The sequence below is a fragment of the Geotrypetes seraphini genome, chromosome 2, assembly GCF_902459505.1.
Source record: "Geotrypetes seraphini chromosome 2, aGeoSer1.1, whole genome shotgun sequence".
Lineage (NCBI taxonomy): Eukaryota > Metazoa > Chordata > Amphibia > Gymnophiona > Dermophiidae > Geotrypetes > Geotrypetes seraphini.
Window position 1 is genome coordinate 354948065 of NC_047085.1, and position 22842 is coordinate 354970906.

At 41.8% G+C, this 22842-nt stretch overlaps 1 protein-coding gene across 1 annotated transcript in view; it reads right to left on the minus strand.

Annotated features, from left to right (window-relative positions):
• Positions 1-22842, minus strand: part of LOC117353909 (beta-galactosidase-like) — a 164131-nt gene that overhangs the window by 116622 nt on the left and 24667 nt on the right. Inside the window, 2 exon segments of the mRNA XM_033930432.1 lie at positions 2820-2889; positions 2892-3005. Coding sequence (XP_033786323.1) covers positions 2820-2889; positions 2892-3005 — 184 coding nt within the window.

The following is a 22842-nucleotide window of genomic DNA, read 5'->3' on the forward strand; positions in this document are numbered from 1 at the left end:
GACGATGGCTGAATACTTCCATGACAAGGGTCACAATAATCGTTCTTGGATTCGCTGCAAAATCACCTCCTTCTCCCTTTGCACCTTGCATGGGCAGGAGCGAAAGAAGGTCGCTCCTGCCACGATTCACTGCTGGACCACCAGGGAAACTAAAGGTACGGGGGATGGAGGCAGGAGGAAGATAAAAATAATTAGGATTGGCTGGGACAAGCGGTGTCCCAGACACCACTGGACCATCTGGATTCACGGCAAGCCTGGTGGAGGCCTGCAAGGCATTGGGAGGGAGGGTGGAATGGGTATAGATCCTGGCAGGGAGGGAGTGGGGCTGAATGTAGAGCCTTGCAGGGCAGGGCAAGGCACTACATTTTAATATTAAACCCCCTGGTTTATATTCGAGTCAACCTTTTTGTCTCCTTTTTTTTTTGGGGGGGGAGGAGAAAGGTCCGTTTAAATTTAATTATATACAGTAGTTCACCTCCTTTATAATATTAGCACGAATGATCCACTTTGACCCGTGTAGAGCTAGAATATATCCTTTCAGAATAAGGTTCCCTCTTCCACAATGTTACACAGTGCTAGCAAATCTAAAGTCCTTTTCCTTACACTGTCATCTACTCACTCATCTTCTGGAGCCCTAAGAATAGAACGGGAGTACTTCTGAGAATGCTATCCTAGAGTTCTGGTTCTACCATGGTAAATGGTTTCTCCCCAGCACTGTAAAACATTACCTAGGTGACTCCTTTAGGTCCACTACTTTTGCACCAGGCAAGTAAGTTCTGGGCATATGTCTCTGGAGAACATCCTTAATTCAAGAGAATACTATCAACACAGGCAGATCTTAAGCTTGTAGGATTAATTTTGTCACACGTTGTCAAAATGATGCTCATTCCAAATGATCTTACTCCTCCAAAGCAACGGTGAAGACTTCCAGATTGAATGCAAGGACTACGCTGCTATGTCCCTGAGGTCGCCTCTCTATACCTCCGCTTATCTCAGCTGCTACAGGCCAAACAATGAGTCCTATCTCTGGAACTTAGGTTTCTCTGTAAAAAGCATTTTTGTACCAGGTGCACATATAGAACCTCTTACTAACTGGTAGACAATCATGTGCCCTCCCCCCTCTCCACCACCCAGTCCAGCTTCTGCAGGGGTAGTCCTTAGCCACACAAATTGAGGCATCCTTCATAGGCTAGAAAGTGTTCTCTACTATTAAGTGTTACAGATTGTGATCCCTCCTAGGGGCTGCCTAGCCCTAGCCAACTCAAAAAGCAGCAGTAGCCAAATCTGGAATCCAACCTGGGTCAGCCCTGCAGGGTCAACTTGTTAGCCTCCACACTAATATTACTCAAGGATGCAATAATAGGCCCAAGAACATAAGTCCAGGGAAAACACAACCTTTATAAAATAGGATGTCAGAGCCAGCCTAGTCAAACACAGTGGTGTAAAACTTGTGTACTTTTTGTATGCATTTGTACGCATATTTTACAAAACATACATGTGCATTGACACTCCACCCAAACTCAGTCCAAACTTGTGTTTGACTAGGCTGGCTCCGGACATCTATTTTTATAAAGCCTGTGTTTTCCCTGGACTTATGTTCTTGGGCCTATTGTTGTATCCTTGGGTAATATTCAATATCTTTATAAATGATCTGGACATTGGTACGACGAGTGAGGTGATTAAATTTGCAGACGATACGAAGTTATTCAGAGTAGTGAAGACACAGGGGGATTGTGAAGATCTGCAACGTGACATAATCATGCTTGAGGAATGGGCATCAACATGGCAGATGAGGTTCAACATGGATAAGTGTAAAGTGATGCATGTAGGTAACAAAAATCTCATGCACGAATACAGGATGTTCGGGGTGGTACTTGGAGAGACCTCCCAGGAAAGAGACTTGGGAGTTATGATTGACAAGTCGATGAAGCCGTCCACGCAATGTGCAGCGGCGGTGAAAAGGGCAAACAGAATGCTAGGAATAATAAAGAAGGGACCATGAACAGATCATAGAAGGTTATTATGCTGCTGTACCGGGCCATGGTGCGCCTCACCTGGAGTACTGCGTCCAGCACTGGTCGCCGTACATAAAGGACACAGTACTACTCGAAAGGTACAGAGAAGAATGACTAAGATGCTTAAGGGGCTGGAGGAGTTGCTGTACAGTGAAAGATTGGAGAAACTGGGCCTTTTCTCCCTCAAACAGAGGAGATTGAGAGGAGACATGATCGAAACATTCAAGGTACTGAAGGGAACAGACTTAGTAGATAAGGACAGGTTGTTCACCCTCTCCAAGGAAGGGAGAATGAGAGAGCACTCTCTAAAATTGAAAGGGGATAGATTCCGTACGAACTTAAGGAAGTTCTTCTTCACCCAGAGAGTGGTAGAAAACTGGAACGCTCTTCTGGAGTCTGTCATAGGGGAAAATACCTTCCAGGGATTTCAAGACAAAGTTAGACAAGTTTCTGCTGAACCAGAACGTACACAGGTAGGGCTAGTCTCAGTTAGGGCGCTGGTCTCTTGACCAGAGGACGCCTGCCTGTGAGCGGACTGCTGGGCACGATGGACTACGGTTCTGCACCCTCAGCGGAAATCTTATGTTCATACCCCTGGAACACTCGCACAGAGATCACTTGATCTCACTACTTCCACATGCCTACTTTATGCATGTTTTTACCAATTTGCAAAAGGAACCCTTTTTCCACATGTAAGACGGCTTACAAACAGAAACATTTATAAACTCTACCCCCCCCCTTATAAATCTACCACCCCCCTTATGAATAAAGGCTAGCCCATTCTCTGTTGGGATGGATCATAGCCAACCTGGTCAAAGTCCACAGTTGAATACAGTCCCTGTAGAGTGACACACTTCAGAAAGCCAATATTTAATAACCATCTGTCGTGAACAGTACCACCTCTTCTCCCAGATGCTGACGGAACAGATTCTCAAGGAAACGGATGTAATTGAAATCGCAGGCAAAATAGCTTCCATACTCATTTTCAACCTACAATAAATTATACATAAAAATATTAAAATAACTTTTAGGATCTAACAGCTCACCCTTGGCAATCTGAAGTTTAGGGAAATCTATGGGCTTAAAATATATAAAATATTTTATTCATACTGTGCAGTATAGTTTGAATAATTTTGTGTGATTTATTGTACAATGTTATTTTTTTTGTAATTCACCTTGAACTCATTGTGGTTAAATCAGACTAAAAATCCAAGTTAAAGTTTACAATTGAGTCAAAACTGTTAAAAACAACCATGGTGCTAGATACAGTATTAACACCTAATGTTGAGGCATAACTATCAGGTACAGCCCAGGAAAGTAATTGAATCACCTTCTGGGTTATTTGCTTAAGACAGTGGCTCTCAACTCTGTCCTGGGGGGACCCCTAGCCTATCGAGTTTTCAGGATATCCCTAATGACTATGCATGACATGCCTGTCTCCTCCATTATATGTAAATCTCTTATGCATATTCATTAGGGTATCCTGGAACTCAATAGCCTGAGGGTCCCTTAGAACTGGCCTAGGATATGCTAATAGCTCACTACTACTATGAAATGAAGCCTTATGACTCCTAAGAGAGTCTTAACCCAAAATGTGTGGGGGGGGGGAGGAGAAGTGTTCAGAAACAGCTGAATAGGGAAAAGGACTGGCTTTTCCCATTCAGCAGTTACAGTAATCTAAGCAATAGCTTGGTATCTTCCCCAACTTAATCCTTAAATGTGCAGAAAAAGGATTTTGACAATCTGAGGCAATTTATTGAAGACCTTCTAGGCAGGTTTCAGTTTTATTTTTGATATACCACAAGTCAAAAATACACTTCTGGGAGTTGAAGTATTTAAAAGGGCTATAAAATAGGGAAATGTTTTGGGAAGAAAGAAGCTGAACAGGCACTATTAGGGAAATGGGTAGGTATCCAGATTCTCCAGGTGTTCTGGTTTGGGATGTGGGAATTGATAATGCAAGGTTCAGATAGATAGTATAGGATGCCAAAGGGATAACTTGTAACTTGATTGGTAAATTGTCACCTGGGACAGATGTAGGCTGGGATGTTCTCCCCACTTCCTGTATTTTATTGCTACTTTCATCTTCTTTTCTATTACAAGTTTCGTTACAACATGGATAGGACCAGGGCCGCCATCAGAAATTTCTGGGCCCCCTTACTGAGCAATCCTATTGGGCCCCCCCCACGCACCACTTCCCCCCCCCCGCTTTTGTCCGGGGGGGGTGCTATCAGGAAATCGGCAGGGGACAAAAAAAAGTATGACAGCCAGTGTTTATTGTTGTGCACAGCAGAAGCATAATACAGGAATTTGTGCTATGGTGGCCTAAGACCATGTTTCCTCTAAGGATTGATGAGGTGTGTGCAAAAAAAAATATGCTATGAGCGACAAGTTACATACTCCACAAATTTATCAGCAGGCACGGAGGCACGCATTTTTAAACAAATGTAGTTTATCCTTGTACTCCCTTATGTATTTTTAATCATCTATGGATATGTTTGTATGTCTATTGTTCAAATGGTTTTATTTATTTCCCCAAATTTATTTTTGTTTATACGCATTGAAAATATTTGATATTGTGTTTAATCAAAATCTCAATAAACTTGAAACTTGAACAAGTGCCCGTGAGATTGTGGGAGGGTTAAATACTCAAACTTAGAAGAATAACAATTTACTTAAAGTTTTTGCTACGCCAGCTTTTGGTATCTCTTACATACAGTGGCGTACCTAGCATATGTAACACCCGGGACCCATCATTTTTTGGCACCCCCCCATCTGTAAGAAAAACATGATTTTTAGTAACATAACCACACGTCACACATGAGTCCTAGGAAAAGGCAGCATCTTATATATTGATGTGAGCAGTACATCAATACACCATTGTAAACTAACAAGCCAGACCAGCACAGATCGTCAGTCCTAACAGAAAACCATGTCTTTCAAACACACAGAACACAGAAAACACCTTCACCTAGTATGGAATATGTCATCACAAACGAATCCCTCCACCTTTTGCAAACTGTAGTGTGGATTTTAGCCACGGTGATAACAGCCCTGACGCTCATAGAATTCTGAGCATCAGAGCTGCTACCACCACGGCTGGCGCTAAAAAACGCCTCCACAGTTTTGTAAAAGGGGGATAAAATAGAAATACACAGTTTCAACGCTCTAGCTCAGAGATGCCCAAACTTTTGGGCTTGCGAGCTACTTTTAAAATGATCAAGTCAAATGATCTACCAAAAATAAATTAAAAAACACAAAGCACACTATACGCTGAGAAAATGTTATTATCATTCCTATTCTGGGTTTTTTAAAGAGGTCAAGGCAGATGACTCTATGCATTGTCACCTCAGTAACAACCATATTAAAAATAGACAAATATACCCCCATCCTTTTTATTAAACCACAATAGCAGTTTTTAGCGCCGGGAACTGCGCTAATGCCCAGCGCTGCTCTCGACGCTCATAGGCTCCCCTGCACTAAAAAACACTATTGCGATTTAGTAAAAGGGGAGCCATAGTGCAAAATATAGACAGCATAATATAAATTCAGACACATTTTGATCACTAATTGAAAATAAAATCTTTTTCCTACCTTTGTTTGGTAATTTCATCAGTCTCTGGTTGCTACTTTATTCTTCTGACTGTGCATCCAATACTTCTTCCCTTCTTTCAGCCTCCTGTATGCTTCCTCTCCTCCAGACCTCATTCCCTCCCCCCAAATTTTTCTTTCTTTCTCTATGTCTGTCTTTCTCTGATTCTGTGCCCCATTTTTTTGCTTTGTTTCTGGTTCCCTGTCACCCCCCCCCTTCTTTCTTTCCTTCCTTCCTTCCTCTGTGCCCCCATTTTTTGCTTTTTTTTTTTGGGCTCCCTGTCCCCCCCCCACACACACACACCTTCTTTCTTTCTTTCTCTTCCTTCCGGCCTCCCCCATGCCACCACCGCCGCGGAATAGGCTGCTTCTGCCGCTATCGGGAACAAGCCATCTCTCTGCTCTCATCTCTGCACGGGCCGACAACTTTCACCGCCCGACGTCAATTCTAACGTCGGAAAGGACGTTCCGGGCAGCCAGGCAGCGATTGGCTAGCCAGAACGTCCTCTCGAAGTCAGAATTGACGTTGGGCAGCGAGAGTTTGTCGGCCCCACAGGGAAGAGAAGCAGGGAGATCAAAGAATACGGTGCCGGCCTGATCCCCGATGGCAGCAGTGAGAAGGGAAGGGAAGCATGTTCGGCACCACTACTCTAGACGAGCCGCGAGCCGCACTCTAGGGAGAACAGTGGACAGCCCCCCTCTTGGTACGCCACTGGAGCAGCAGTGTGTCTGGCCGGCTCGTTTGTTCAAAGCCGCGGGTGGCGGCTCCTTGCGAGATCCGCGCCTGCGTCTGAAGCCTCTCTGATGTTGTGACGTCAGAGAGGCTTCCGATGCAGGAGTGGATAGCGCAAGGAGCCGCCAACCCGCGGCTTTGAACGAACGAGCCGGCTGCTGCTCCAAAAGGAAGAGAATGATCGCCCCCAGACCGCGGGCCGCAAATAAAACCTGGAGAGCCACACGCGGGCCGCGTGTTTGAGACCGCTGCCTTAGAGGGAACACTGCCTAGGACCCTGGGGGAGCCCCGGCCCCCTGTCACCTCCGGGCCCCTGAATGCAGGACTGGTAGTACTGCCCTGATGGCGGCCCTGGATAGGACAATATCTTGGAATGTAGGAGGGAGTTCATCACCTATTAAAACGCAGTAAAATCTTATAGGTTCTAAGAACATTAAAAATTGTATTGTTGGCAAGTAGGAAATTATGTGGCAGGCCCAACTAATTAGAAAAGCTGGAGTTATACTTTTTCTTAAAGGGATGCTAGTGAAGAAACATTCAAGTGTTGTTGATCCACAAGGTCAATGTATCAGAAACACACATTAATTTAGATAGGCAACCCATGCTCCTTGGGAATATTTCCGGATTATAAGGCATATCTGGCAACTCCTCCAACCCAGCAGCTGAGACATCACCACCAATCTACCTAAGGTTCATGGAACTCAATCTAAAATGTATTACCTCTAGCTGCCTCTTTAGCCCCTTGTTTACAAATAGTGGAAATTGGCCTACTATGTTAAACTATGCTCCGATTTGGCTGGAGATAGAGGGAGTCCCCAGAGAAACTAGATAGATGTGATGTATCTCTAGAAACTTATACACCAATTCCAAATTTCATGAAAATATCTCCAGAGCAGATGGAAAGACTTAGGCCTCCTTTTATGAAACTGCAATAGTAGTTTCTATTGTGGGGAGCCACGCTGAATGGCCCATGCTGCTCCCGACGCTCATTGAGTTCCTATGAGTGTCAGGAGCAGGGCGGGCATTCAGCGCGGCTCCCCACACTAGAAACTGCTGTTGCAATTTCGTAAAAGAGGGGGTTAATGTACATCATCATAAGGACTACGGTATTAAACACACATGATTTTAGAAAACAGCAAAAGCTATACTGAGAGACACTATTTCATATATCTCTCGCAAGAGAAAAAGTCTCACGAGAAAGAATAAAAGCTTTGAGAGAATCAAGTCAGAAGAGAGACAAAGCTAAGCATATGCAAAAAAAAAAACCATATCAGAGACTTTGTTGGCTCACTTAGTAGAAAAATATAGATGCTCTCAAAGTACTTCAATTGAAAAAATGAGGGTACCATATATACTTGAATATAAGTCGATCCAAATATAAGTCGAGACCCCCCATTTCACCCCCCAAAAGAAGAAGAAAAAAAAATGAAAAAAAATAAAAAAAAATGGTTGACGCAAATATAAGTCGGGGTCTTAACATTCAAGTGCCATGTCCTGCCAGGATCTGCACCCAGTGTTCCCTCCATCACGTCCTCCCCTGCAAGGTTCTGCACTCAGCCCCCCCTCCCTACCAGGCTCTGAATACTTTCCCCCTCCCTGCCAGGTTCTGAACACTGTCCCACCTTCCTTCCCTACCCTCTTCCCCCTAAAAAGAGCCAACCTCATCAGTGATGTCACAATGGCTTGACTGTCCCGAACTCCCCTCTGCCCTCTAACTCAGCCAGCAGTGATTGCTAGCAAATGGTTCAATACCATGCACTAGCTGTCACAATTGGCGATGGTGCAGTTGAATGTACCATCGCCTGAAAAAGAGGCAACAACTGCAGCTGTGCTACCAGCAGCCTGGTAGTGCAAGGCACTGTGCTGTGCTGTGGCAATTCTCCTCCCCCAATCACAAATGCTAACCCCCGAAAGCACCCAATCCCTACCCCACACCTCCCAATCCAAACAAATTCCCTTCCACCAACAGCTCCTTAACTCAAACCACCTAGTGGTAGGCCAGGACAGGAGGAATCCCTGCTGTCTCCTGCCCCGGCCGACACTAACAATTACCACCTTCCCTCGCTACCTAGTTCCCTGGTGGTCCAGCGTGTATGCGCCGAAATCCTTTTTTTTTTTTTAAAAGGTAGTAGCCAGCAGTGCACCCGGGCCAGCACGCAGGAGTGAGCTTTTCATGCTCCCGGCTGGTCCTGCACCACTCATTGATAGGCTGCCGCAAGTTCTAACGGGATTCGCGTTCTCGCGGTAGCCTATCAATGAGCAGTGCAGGGCTAGCTGGGAGCACAAAAAGCTCCTGCGTGCCGGCCCAGGTGCGCCGCTGGCTACTACTTTTACAAAGAGGATTTCAGCGCATACACGCTGGAAAACCAGGGAACTAGGTACGCGAGGGAGGGAAGGAGGGAGGGTGGTAATTGTTAGTGTCGGCCGGGGCATGTGATGGGAGGGATCCCTCCTGTCCCGGCCTAAGGCAAGCCTGCATGAAGTCCTGGAGGGTTTTGGGTGGTCACTGGGGAACGACCCGAATATAAACCAGGACCCCCATTTTTGGCCCAAAAATCCCAGTTTATATTCGAGTATATACGGTATTTCATATTTTTTAGAAATTTTTTTCTAGACTATATGCACCTCTTGAGATTTGGGATTGGACAGCATCATGTACCTCTCAGGTCTGCAGTTACCTAAACTGGATGAATCTCAGTAGTTCTTTTGCTCAATACGCCTGTTTCAAATGATGAGGCATTCTCTTTTATAAAGCAAATTGCCCTTCAAAAACACTGGAGTAGATGGTCTCCTGGCTGAATTTTATAAGATTTTGTGGCCTGAAATTAGAGGGTTGTTTCAACAACAATATTTAATTTTTAGAGATACAGAGACTGTCTTTATGCAGGGGGCTTTGATAATGGTTGAAGCATAGTAAAAATCCCCATTTAGCAGATTCATACAGACCTTCTCAATTACGAGGCCAAGATTTTTGCTAAGATTTTAGCCAATTAGCCTCTACAACAATTACTACTTAAAACGGGCTCAGGATTCATTTATTTAGGTACACAACTTTGTAACGATAATTAATATAAACTAAAAGTATCACCAAATTACAAAATATAACTAGGTAGTTTCTACAGCAATATGCTGTATATCCTCCATTAATGGGGAGAATTAGCTTGTTCAATACAGTGAATGGTTTGGGTATTTTTTGGCATACATTACTTTTAGATTTAAAGAAAAAAGATACGAGTATTAAGCACCTTCAGAGAACGCTGGCTTTTTTTTCCTGATGTAGAAAGAAATCAAAAATTAGATTCTCTAAAATGATAGGGATTTGGAAACATGGAAGCCTGGGCCTTCCTAACATTAAACTCTATACAGTAATATGGCTTGTTTACTTAGACACCAAAAATAAGACTTGTGAGCATAGAGTATAAACAGTAACTTGTAGCAGTACCCTCAGATACCTGTGCTGTTATTCATCAACGAAGGCTTTTAAAAAGCTTGGACAGGTTAGAAGATATCATTCATCAGGTTCTGCTTTTGTATAAAGTGCAAATTTTAGTGCATAACTATAAAATCATCTAGTGTAAACTTTTGGATTTAAGACAGCACTTATCTTATAGCGTTGTCTTTGCCCAATGGGACCCGTTTCGCCGATCCTTCAGCTTCTTCAGGGGTCGTAATAAATTATGGGCAGCTAAATTCACAGATTTATTACGACCCCTGAAGAAGCCGAAGGATCGGCGAAACGGGTCCCGTTGCGCAAAGACAACGCTATAAGATAAGTGCTGTCTTAAATCCAAAAGTTTACACTAGATGATTTTATACATATGCACTAAAATTTGCACTTTATACAAAAGCAGAACCCGATAAATGATATCTTCTAACCTGTCCAAGCTGTTTAAAAGCCTTCGTTGATGAATAACAGCACAGGTATCTGAGGATACTGCTACAAGTTACTGTTTATACTCTATGCTCACAAGTCTTATTTTTGGTTGCTTTCCAGTTTGAGTGACTTGTTTACATTGTAATTTATTTTGATTGTTTACTTAGACACCTAGGAGGCTTGCTATTAACAAAAGATTATACTCCAACCCAAATGGAAACAGATTTTTATTTCTGGCAATACATGCTATTTTAAGTCACTCAGCATATTTACAAATCTAGTGCTACAGTACAGCCACTCAGATATTTATGTAAGGTCGGGGTTATGTTGTGCATCTTGGACCCTAATTGTAGCAATATTTTGCCATTACATGACTCCAATCTTGCATCTTTTAGGCTCCTTGGCTTCCATACTCCTGTTTAGGTAAGCCGGTGTTCCAAGGCTCTGGAAGGGATTTTCTCCTGGCAGATAGGTCTTCCAGTGTCTCCTCAGCCATAAAAGACCTGAAAGGAGGCTAAGCCCAAAGCTCCCACCCCCTTCACGTGCCATACTGCGTGTGCATAAGGGTGCTTCTTCCAATGTCCATCCAGCACAAATATGGCATGAATTTATTTATTTAGAAATTTCTTACCCGCCTATAGCTAGGAAGCTTACAAAAATACAATCACAGTATTAAAAACAGACAAATCATATACAACAATATCTTCCATAAAACAAATGCATTCTCTTAATCATCTCCATATAATAAAACCAGAAACCTCATAAATTGCCAATATTCATTCATTTAAACGCCTCCACAAATAGAGTGTTTAATACCTTTTTGGATTTTTGTATATTTTTTTTTTAAGGAAAGAAGGCCACTTTATTTTATTTATTCAATTTTCTATACCATTCTACCAGGGGAGCTCAGAACGGTTTACATGAATTTATTCAGGTACCCAAGCAGTTTTCCCTCTCTGTCCCGGTGGGCTCACAATCTATCTATCGTACTTGGGGCAATGGGGGTATTAAGTGACTTGCCCAGGGTCACAAGGAGCAGCGAGGGCTTGAACCCACAACCTCAGGGTGCTGAGGCTGTAGCTTTAACCACTGTGCCACACTCTCCCCTTGGATTTTTGTATATCTAAAATTAGGAGTAAAAGCCTGGGGACACCTTTTCCTACTAGTTTTGAGGCAAAACGAGGTGAATTAAAGGTTCAGGAGCACTTTGAAAAATTGGGAAATACAAGATGGCCATCGCAGCAGCATTTTGGCGCCAAATGTGGCCCTACAATGGCTTAGCAGGTGGGGGACCTTATAGGAAGTGGAAGAAACCTGCAAATATGGGGATTTGCAGACTCTGCTCCTCCCCCGATTTTGCCTATAGGTTGTAACAATCTTACTCATTGTGACCTATGCTGTGGTTGTGCTGCATCCTGCCTCAGCTCTCTTTAAAATAGCTGAATCTAGTGAAGACATACTGCCTCACTGGAACTGTCCTCCAATGCTGAAATCTTCAGGCTGCCATGTCGGACCAAAGTCCAACTGATTCTTGACCCCTGCGGACCCATGCACGCAAAGGGGTAGGGGGAGGTGAAATGCAGCCACCACCCTGAAATAATAATAATAATAATAATTTTATTTCTTATATACCGCTGTACCGTGAGGTTCTAAGCGGTTTACAGTATAAACAGAAGAAATGCAATAAGTAAGATTAATTAAGATGAAGAGAAAGTACTTAGAGTTCCCTGACTGTCCCAAAGGCTCACATTCTTGCTAAAGTACTTGAGAAAAATAAATTAGTTAGGTTATAAACATAGAGTAGAAGAAGGTAGGAAAACAGTTCACAGGAAAATTAATTTCGAATACATTATATATTGTTCAGGCGGAATACAAATTATAGGAATTACCAAAAGAATTGCGTAATATAGATTATCTAGATAAATTACATAACAGTGATTCGTGTACATTACATGGTGTGGTAGAGGATTCAATTTTGAGAATTACATATCAAGGGAATCAAGTGATAACAGAATATAGTGGAGATTATCAGTATATACGGTTTACAGATTGGAAGTTACCTAATAATGAAGTAAGAAATTTATTGGATAGTGTGGAAAATGTTTATATAGGAATCAGAGTATGTATGATAGGAAAGGTTCTAAGAATTGAATTAATGTGTTATTCTAACGAGGGAAAGCTTGTGCATAAAGGGAGGATATTAGTTGGTAATGACGTGTTTTCTGAATAGAAATGTTTTGATTTCTTTTCGAAACACTTTGATGTCTGTTGTATTGATCATTAGTTTGGTGATTGTGGGGTCAATTTTTGCTGCCTGAGTCGCTAGAAGGCTGTCGTATAGTTTCTTAAGACGGGTTCCATTATTAGGTGGGAAGGTGAATAGGTTTTGAGTTCTTCTTGATCTGGATGAGCGGTAATGGTTTAGGCGGTTGTTTAGGTAACAGGGGGCAGTTCCATGGGTTATCTTAAACAGCAGACAATAGAACTTGAATTGAGTTCTTGCTTTTATCGGAAGCCAGTGAGAGTCTATATAGGCGGGAGTGATGTGGTCAAATTTGCTGAGACAGTAGATGAGTCTGATGGCAGTGTTCTGAACTGTCTGTAGTTGTTTTATCATATTGTTAGGACATGTTAGGTAGAGGCTGTTGCAGTAATCCAAGTTACTGAGTGTGAGGGATTGTACAATGATCTTGTAGTGTTCTTTGGTAAAGAAATTTCTTATTTTTCTTAGGTTTCGCATGGTGAAGAATGCCTTCTGTATGACTTTGTGTATCTGTGTCTGCATAATGCAGCGTCTATCTAATTGTATTCCTAGAATTTTTAGAGTGCTCTGTATGGGATATTTGATTGTATTTACTTCCAGTTCTGTTATAGATTGTTTTTGTTCCTTCTCTAGTAGTAGGAATTTGGTTTTCTCTGCATTCAGTTTCAATTTATGGTTCTTCATCCATTTTTCTACAGTTTCTAGTGTTGTTATCAGGTGTTCATTGGAGCTGGGGTCTTGTATGTCAAATGGGAGAATGATGGTTATGTCATCTGCGTAACTGAAAGATGTTATATTTAGGGCGTCTAGGGCAGTGCCTAAGGAAGCTATGAAGAGGTTGAATAGTATGGGCGATAGTGGGGATCCTTGTGGTACTCCGCAGGGGTTTGTCCATGGTTCAGATAAAATATCTTTTGACTTAACTCTATATGATCTTGTTTGAAGGAAGCCTTGGAACCAGTTGTGAACTTTACCAGTTATTCCTATGGCATCTAGTGTCTGAAGAAGTATTAGATGATCTACTAAGTCAAATGCTGCTGAAAGGTCGAGTTGGATGATTAGTAAGTTGTTTCCTTTGCTGAGGTGCTGTCGGGCTATATCAAGTAAAGATACCAGTAATGTTTCTGTGCTGTGATTGGCTCTGAAACCAGATTGAGTTGGATGTAGAATGTTGTGGTCTTCAAGGTAATTGGATAGATATTGTGCAACTAGACCCTCGATGATTTTGATGTATAGTGGGATAGAAGCAATTGGTCTATAATTTGTTGGGTTGTCTATTGGGCCTTTGGGATCTTTTAGTATGGGGGTGATTATTATTTCTCCAAGTACTGGAGGGAATTGACCTTCCTTGAGAGTGGTTTGCAACCATAACGTGAAACAAGTAATGAATTTGGTAGATGCTGTTGCTAATAGGTAAGGAGGACAGTTGTTCAAATCACAGGAGGATTTGCTGTATTTTTTGTATAGCAGGTCCAGGTCTGACCATTGTGTCGTTGGGAAGTTGGTCCAGGTCCTATCTGCTGAGATGGCTTCGTCATTTGTGGGTTTTATTGGTATCTCTTCAATGATATTTTGGGAATTGTTGAATGTAGATCTGATTGTGGTGATTTTATTTTTGAAGTAGTCCGATAATTGTGAAGCTGTTGGAGTCTGGGTTCCTTGGGTGGCGAGGAAGGGTTTGGTATCTGTGAGGTTTTTTACAATGCTGAAAAGTTTTTTGGTGTCTAGTTTTTCAGTGCCAATGAGTTTGGAGTAATAGTCTTTACGTTTTTCCTTCAGTTTGATTTTATATTGTTTGATTTGGGATCTCCATTCTGTTTTAATGTGGTCTTGTTTCTGTTTTTTCCATGATCTTTCTAGTTGTCTGCATTGCCTCTTTAGTTGTATGAGTTCAGTGTCATACCATTTGTCTGATGGTCTGCTTATTTTGTTTTTTGTTTTTTAGTGGTGCTAGTTTGTTCAAAGTGGTTTCACTAATGTAACGCCATGTGTTTATGAACTCCTTGTGGTTGTTTAAGTCTAGTAATGGGTCTACTGTGTCCCAGAAAGTAATGGGTTCGATTTTCTGTCTGGATTTGAAGCTGGTTGTGATTGGAATAGGTTTGATTTTATTATACATCCAATTGATGGTGAAGGTGTACTTGTAGTGGTCGGACCATAAGGTTGGATTCCAAGAGCCGTTGGTGATGTGGATGTTTTGTGTGTTGAGGTTGGGAGATGTGTAAGCGGCAATGTCAAGTTGATGACCCTTTTCATGTGTGGGTTCAGGATTGAGTAATTGGTAAGATAGGGTATTGAGGAATGAAAGAATGTCTGCTACTTGATTGGAGGTGTGGTCTTCTAAATGGAGGTTGATGTCTCCTAGGATCAGGTTGTGTGTGGAAGATAAGGAATTCTGGAAGATAAATTCTTCTAGTTCTTGTTTAGAAGAGTTCCATTTTCCTGGAGTGACATAGCATAGAAGGCAGTTCAGAGTTCCTGTGAGAGACTTGTCTGAGAGTTGGCAAGCAAGAAGGTCTAGGTGAGGGGTGAAGTGCTTGGTAAGGACTTTAATATTGAGGTTATTTTTTACAATGATTGCCAGACCTCCACCTCTTCTGTTTACTCTGCAAACTAGTTCTAGTTTGTAACCGTTTGGGCAAAATTCAGTAATGCGAGGATCTGAGTCTGAAGTGAGCCAGGTTTCGGTTAGGAAGAGGCAACCTAAATTATCTTTGATCAGCCAGTCTTTAATTAGTTCTGTCTTTGGGCTGATTGATCATATATTCAGATATGCGCAATCAATTGATTTGAATTTAGTGGGAGATTGTGTGGTGTGAGTATTGGTAATAGTTCTGGATGTATATTGAGGTTTTTGAGAGTTGGCCTTGGTTTTTGATGGTGGTCTTTTTCTCCAGGTTGCGTGAATGTTTTCAAGATTGGATGATGAACATGTTATCAGTGTTCTGGGGGTTTGCAGTTTCCTAGTGGATTGAAGCAGTCTGTGTGTTGTTGTGAGGATGGGTATGGAGTGAGTGTGATATCCGACAGTTTTCCATTTGTCTAAGAGAATGGAGAGCAGTAGTAGGACTATGTAGAGTTTGGTTGTGAGTGTTGCCATTTTTTTTTTTTGTGTGTGTGGATAGGGGTGTTAGTTCTGGTGTTTTTTGTTCTATTGGTGTTACCTATCTTTTTGGAGTGCCTATGTCTGTAAGTAGGATTTATGAGTGAGTTTTGAGAAGATGTGTGAGTGGGTGTTGAGAATTGTTCTTGGTGCTAATATGTGTTTAAATAAGTTAGGGTAAGCTATCTATCAGCAAGTTGTCTATCAACCATTAAGTATGATTCTATAGTTAAATAAAACAAAGTAAACCAACTGTTAAGTAAAAAACTAGCAGTTAGGTATGAGATTTGATCTTTGTGCTAGTATGTGTTTAACCCCCAGAGACCCAGTGTTGTAATATTACAACATCACATTTAAGGCTACAAAATAAACCCTCCCCCATTTTTTTCTTTTTAAAACTTCATGTACATTACTAATAGAACCTATTGTTCAGTTCTGCAACACCATTGGATGGTTGAATGTGTAAATAGGTCTGTTTATCTGGCCATGAAGTCATACAACCCTGTTGCCTGCTTTGGAGTATATCATCTTGTTGTTTTGGATGGGATACATCAGGACTAAAGTAAGTAAAAAGCTTGAAATATTTTTTTATGTGATCATTAATATGTGTAGATCATGCAGATTTTATGACATCATTGAATATACTGATTTTAAGAGATTTAGAGCTGGTTATTTCTATGTTGTAATTTTACAACAGTGGGTCAAAGTGATAGCAAGGTTTTGTCTGCACTCCCCTGAGACCCAGTGTTGTAATATTACAACATCACATTTAAGGCTACAAAATAAACCCTCCCCCATTTTTTTTCTTTTTAAAACTTCATGTACATTACTAATAGAACCTATTGTTCAGTTCTGCAACACCATTGGATGGTTGAATGTGTAAATAGGTCTGTTTATCTGGCCATGAAGTCATACAACCCTGTTGCCTGCTTTGGAGTATATCATCTTGTTGTTTTGGACGGGATACATCAGGACTAAAGTAGGTAAAAAGCTTGAAATATTTTTTTATGTGATCATTAATATGTGTAGATCATGCAGATTTTATGACATCATTGAATATACTGATTTTAAGAGATTTAGAGCTGGTTATTTCTATGTTGTAATTTTACAACAGTGGGTCAAAGTGATAGCAAGGTTTTGTCTGCACTTTAAACTTGAGAAGGTGATAAATCTCCAGGAGGTGAGGATTAAAGTGTTTGCATGTCTAATTGAACAATAGGTCTACTTGATAGAAGTTGTGGAATATGGAGTTATCGGTGAAGTGGACAAGGAAAATAAATTACCCGATGACCACCTAACTTCTGATGTTCAAATCATCCCAACAGAGGCAGAACATCCTGATGCCAAGACTGGGCCCCGTGACAGATATCGATGGCTGAAAAAGAATTTCATCTCTCCCAGTACTGATTTTTCTGGTCAGGATGTCAGTAATGATGTCCATTCCCTCTGCACACCACTGGAGTACTTTCAGAAGTTTGTGACAGAAGATATGATCAACGCTCTGGCAGATAACACAAATCAGTACAGTTTTCAGAAGAAAGGATCATCTATAAACACAAACACAAAGGAAATAGAGCAGATGATTGGCATGTATCTGAAGATGGGTCTTGTCCAAATGCCTGGAGTCCGTATGTACTGGGAAGCAGACACAAGATACAGTCCTGTCGCTGATGTAATGTCACGAAACAGATTCCAGTCTCTGTTGACATCATTACATTTTGTGAACAATCTAACCGTGTCTGAGATGGAACAAAAAAGTGACAAACTCTGGAAACTCAGACCATGGCTTGATGCTTTCAGAGAGAAATGCCTAAAAGTGGTCCCTGAAGAACATAACTCTGTTGATGAAATGATGATCCCTTTCAGGGGGAAATTCAGCAGCATCAAACAGTACATGCGTGGCAAGCCAAACCCATGGGGGTTCAAGCTGTGGGCAAGGACTGGAATCTCTGGTATACTTTGTGATTTTGATGTGTACCAAGGCAGTGTGAATGGAATACGGGCAAGATCTGAACTTGGACTATCAGGGGATGTTGTGATGAAACTTGCTTCCACACTTCCACATAGTCACAACTACAAGATCTATGCAGACAACTTTTTCACCAGCATCCCATTGATAGTTAGGCTGCTGGATTGTGGAATTCATTACACAGGAACAGCCATACAAGTGCGCCTTCCAAACTGTAATCTTGAGGATGAGAAAAGCTTGAAGAAAAAGGGAAGAGGAAGCTTTGATGTCAGAGTGGAGTCAAATCACAACATTTGTGCTGTGAAATGGTTTGACAACAGACAGGTTACACTTGTGTCTTCCTTTGCTGGCCCACAACCAGTGGAGAAGATTCAACGCTGGGACAAAACTGCCAAAAGATTTGCGCTAACATGAAATTTTTTGTGCAAAAACACGAAATTTCTTGATTACCGCTGATAGAAATGCCAAAAGGAATGCCACCGAGAGGTTAGAAAAGCAAAAGGGAAATATGAAGAGGGGCTGGCCAGGGAGGCGAAAAACTTCAAGGCATTCTTCAGTTACGTAAAGGGGAAGCGACCAGCGAGAGAGGAGGTGGGGCCGTTGGACGATGGGGATAGGAAGGGAGTGATCAAGGAGGATAAAGAGGTAGCTGAGAGGTTGAACACGTTCTTCTCGTCGGTTTTCACGAGAGAAGACACATCTAATATACCAGACTCAGAGGAGCTTATGAGTGGGGAACAGGCTGAAAAATTAGAACACATAGAGGTAAGTAAGGAGGATGTCCTCAAGCAGATAGACAGGTTAAAATGCGGCAAATCGCCGGGCCCGGACGGGATCCACCCAAGGGTTCTGAAAGAACTAAGACAAGAAATAGCGGGCACAATCCAGCATGTTTGCAACCTATCCTTGAAAACTGGAGAGGTACCAGAGGACTGGAAATTGGCGAATGTCACACCTATCTTCAAGAAGGGATCGAGGGGTGACCCCGGAAACTACAGGCCGGTGAGCCTGACTTCAATTATAGGGAAGATGGTGGAAGCTATGATCAAGGATGGTATTTGCGAGCATATCGAGAGATATGGCCTACTGAGAACAAGCCAGCATGGATTCTGTAAGGGAAGGTCATGCTTAACGAACCTTCTGCACTTCTTTGAGGGAATAAGCAGTCGGGTGGACAATGGGGAACCTATAGACATCATTTACCTTGATTTTCAAAAGGCTTTCGACAAGGTGCCACATGAAAGGCTGCTTAGGAAACTGTGGAACCACGGGGTGGGAGGGGATGTGCACAGATGGATCGAACACTGGTTGTCGGGTAGACTGCAGAGGGTCGGAGTAAAGGGACAATACTCTGACTGGCGGGGAGTCACGAGCGGTGTGCCACAGGGATCGGTGCTGGGGCCGTTACTCTTCAACATATTTATCAATGACCTGGAAAAAGAGGCAAAGTGCGAGGTTATAAAATTTGCAGACGATACCAAACTGTGCGGCAGAGTTAGGTCTAGGGAGGAGTGTGAGGACCTGCAAAGGGACCTGAACAAGCTGGAAGACTGGGCAAACAAATGGCAAATGCGCTTTAACGTGGAAAAATGCAAGGTCATGCATATAGGTAAAAAGAACCCGCTGTTCAAATACAAATTGGGGGGGGCATTATTGGGAGACAGCAGTCTTGAGAGAGACTTGGGTGTGCTGGTAGATGCATCACTGAAGCCATCTGCACAGTGCGCAGCAGCCTCGAAAAAAGCCAACAGAATGCTGGGCATCATAAAGAGGGGCATAACAACCAGGACGCGGGAAGTCATCATGCCATTGTATAGAGCTATGGTGCGTCCACATCTGGAATACTGCGTTCAATACTGGTCGCCGTACCTCAAGAAGGACATGGCAGTGCTTGAGAGAGTCCAAAGGAGAGCAACGAAACTGGTAAGAGGGCTGGAACACTGCCCATATGCCGAGAGGTTGGATAGGCTGGGGCTCTTCTCTCTGGAAAAAAGGAGGCTCAGGGGAGATATGATAGAGACCTTCAAGATCATGAGGGGCATAGAGAGGGTGGATAGGGACAGATTCTTCAGGCTGAAGGGGTCAACAGGCACGAGGGGGCATTCGGAGAAACTGAAGGGAGATAGGTTCAGAACAAATGCAAGGAAGTTTTTCTTCACCCAAAGGGTCGTGGACACTTGGAATGCGCTACCGGAGGAAGTGATCAGGCAGAGTACGGTACAGGGATTCAAACAGGGATTGGACGGATTCCTGAGGGATAGGGGGATCGTGGGATACTGAGAGAGGTGCTGGGATGTAACACAGGTATAGAAAGCAAACCAAGTAATAAGTATAGAAATCCGACCAGGTCGTGCATGTGCAAGACCGGAGGGTTAGGACTTCGATGGGAAGATAAAACTCAATGGGAAACCAAGGTGGCAAGGGGGCCCCTTCTGGTGTCTCAGACAGGCCGTGACCTGTTCGGGCCGCCGCGGGAGCGGACTGCTGGGCAAGATGGACCTGAGGTCTGACCCAGCGGAGGCACTGCTTATGTTCTTATGTTCTTAAGTCAATGGGCGCTTCACAGGGAAAAATTTGCGTTTTTATATGATACTCATTTTTTGTATTAAATTGATAATAAAAATTACTTTTTTCTTTATTATACTATTGTTGTTGTGTATATACATAAACTTAGGTGGGTCTTTATAAGCTGTAAAGTACAAATAAACTTTTAATTATTCCTTACATGTGTTCAGAGAGAGAGTGACACTATTGAAATTCTGCTACCTTACAGGCCCAGCATTGCAATTTTACAACATCCTCCCCAAAAGTTACTAAAATGTCAAAATTTAAAAAAAAACACTGATTTAGGGATCACAAGCCTCCTATAACAACATGTGAACGTTCGAAAACATTTTTTTACGTTTTTTTCTATATTTGGGTCTCTGGGGGTTAAACAGGTTAAGGGCAAGAAGTCTATCAGTATGTTGATTATCAACCATTAATTATAAGTCAACAGTAAAAATAAAACCAGCAGTTAAATATAACAATGTATAACAAGTTAAATGGTAAACCAGCAGTTAAATATAACAATGTATAACAAGTTATTTTGTGTGTTTAAATCTTTATTCATTTTCAAATGTTACATCAAGTGAATTACATAATCTCAATAAAAATTTATATATATACATACTTGATAATCTCATCTATTAATATTTGATTTAATTTTTTTTATATATAAAAATTAATATTTTAATTCATATTAATATTTCAAAAATCTAAATTTGTATATTTTTAGTTAATATTATACTATCCCTTCCCCTCCCCCCTCCCTTCAGAACCTCAATATCTGAATAAAGTTTTAATACAGTTCCCCCCTTACCTTCTTATAAAATTCTAAACATGGGAAAATTAATCATTCTTTACAGTATTCAGTTAATGGTCTCCATATTTTTTGAAATTTACTTATATATCCCTTTTGTGTTGCTATAGTGAGTTCCATTTTGTATATGTGGCATACAGAATTCCACCAGAATGTATAATTTAGTCTGTCATGTTTTTTCCAATTATAAGTGATTTGTTGTATTGCTATTCCAGTTAAAATAAGTAGAAGTTTGTTATTACTTGATGATATTTGACTTTTTTTTCTCATAGTTGTTCCAAACAGTATGGTATCATATGTCAGGGCTACTGGATTTTCTAACATCCTATTAATTTGGGGCCAAATTGATTTCCAGAATGTTAATATAAATGGACAAAAGAATAAAAGATGGTCTAATGTCCCAATTTCCCAATTTCGATATGACAGTGCCAGCATCTATTAGATTTAGAGCTATCAATTCTATGTAAACGTGTAGGGGTCCATAAAGCTCTATGTAAAAGAAAAAACCAAGTTTGTCTCATAGATGCTGACACCGTACATTTTAACCTCCAAGACCAAAGTCGTGGCCATTGAGATGCACTAATTTGGTGCTTTATCTCAATGCTCCAAATGTCTCTAAGACCATTTTTTGGTTTTTTATTTATATAACCGGATATTAATTTATACCACTGTGCTGCTTCATGACCTGTTGAATTAATCTGGAAACATAGGAATTCCAAACTGTGATAATTGGTAAGATTTTTCCATTCAGGGAACCCTACCTGAATGGATTGCTTCAATTGCATCCATCTAAAATATTGTGTTTTATTAAGATCAAATTTATGCTGCAATTGTGAAAACTCCAGCAACTTACCATTTTTTATTATATCATCTAAAGTACGAATACCTGTTAACATCCAGTCTTTCCAGATTATTTTGAAACCGCCTATTTTGATCTTGGGGTTTAGCCAAATCGTTTGAATAACAAGTTATTTTGGTCTTCCTGCTGGCTTATGGTGTTAGAAGGCTGTGCGCTATTGGAATGCTCAAAATTAAGGATCCCTCTGGTTTCGGTGTAGTGGCTGAAAGCCATGCGCTCCCCCGCAGGATCGGGCTCTTCTCTCCTCTTTTTTCTTTTTTTTTTTTTTTCCGCTGAGTCTCCTGCTGGTGCTTAAAAAGGGGGAAACAACCCAAAGGAAGCGGTGGGGCCGTTAGATGACCAGGGAATAAAGGAAGTACTAAAGGAGGACAAAGCCATCTTTGACTAACTGAACGTGTTTTTGCGTCTGTATGTACCAAAGAGGATATATCCAATATACTGGAAGCTGACAGACTACACACAGGAAATGAAGATGGGAAACTGACAGTCAGTCTAGAGGAGGTATGCAGACAGATTGATAGGCTTAAAAACGATAAATCCCCGGGACTGGACGGCATCCACCCGAGGGTAATCAAGGAACTGCTCCAACTAATAGCAAATCTGTCGATCAAATCAGGAAAGATTTTGTAAGACTGGAAAGTGGCGGATGTTACGCCGATTTTCAAGAAAGGTTCGAACGGAGATCCGGGAAACTACTGACCAGTGAGTCTGACTTCGGTACTGGGAACGATGGTAGATGTGCTGATAAAGGACCACATCATCGATCACCTTGACGGACACAAACTGATGAGGACAAGCCAGCACAGCTTCAGCAAAGGAAGATCTTGCTTGAAAAACTTACTGCACTTCTTCGAAGGAGTAAATGGGCAGATAGACAAGGGTGACACGGTCAACATCGTCCATCTAGATTTTCAGAAGGCATTCAACAAGGTTCTGCATGAACTTCTACTTTGAAAAATTGTGAGCCATGGAATCGAGGGTGATATACTCACATGGATTAAAAATTGGTTGGCAGATAGGAAACAGAGAGGGGGGGTGAATGGACAATACTCGGACTGGAAACGCATCATGAGT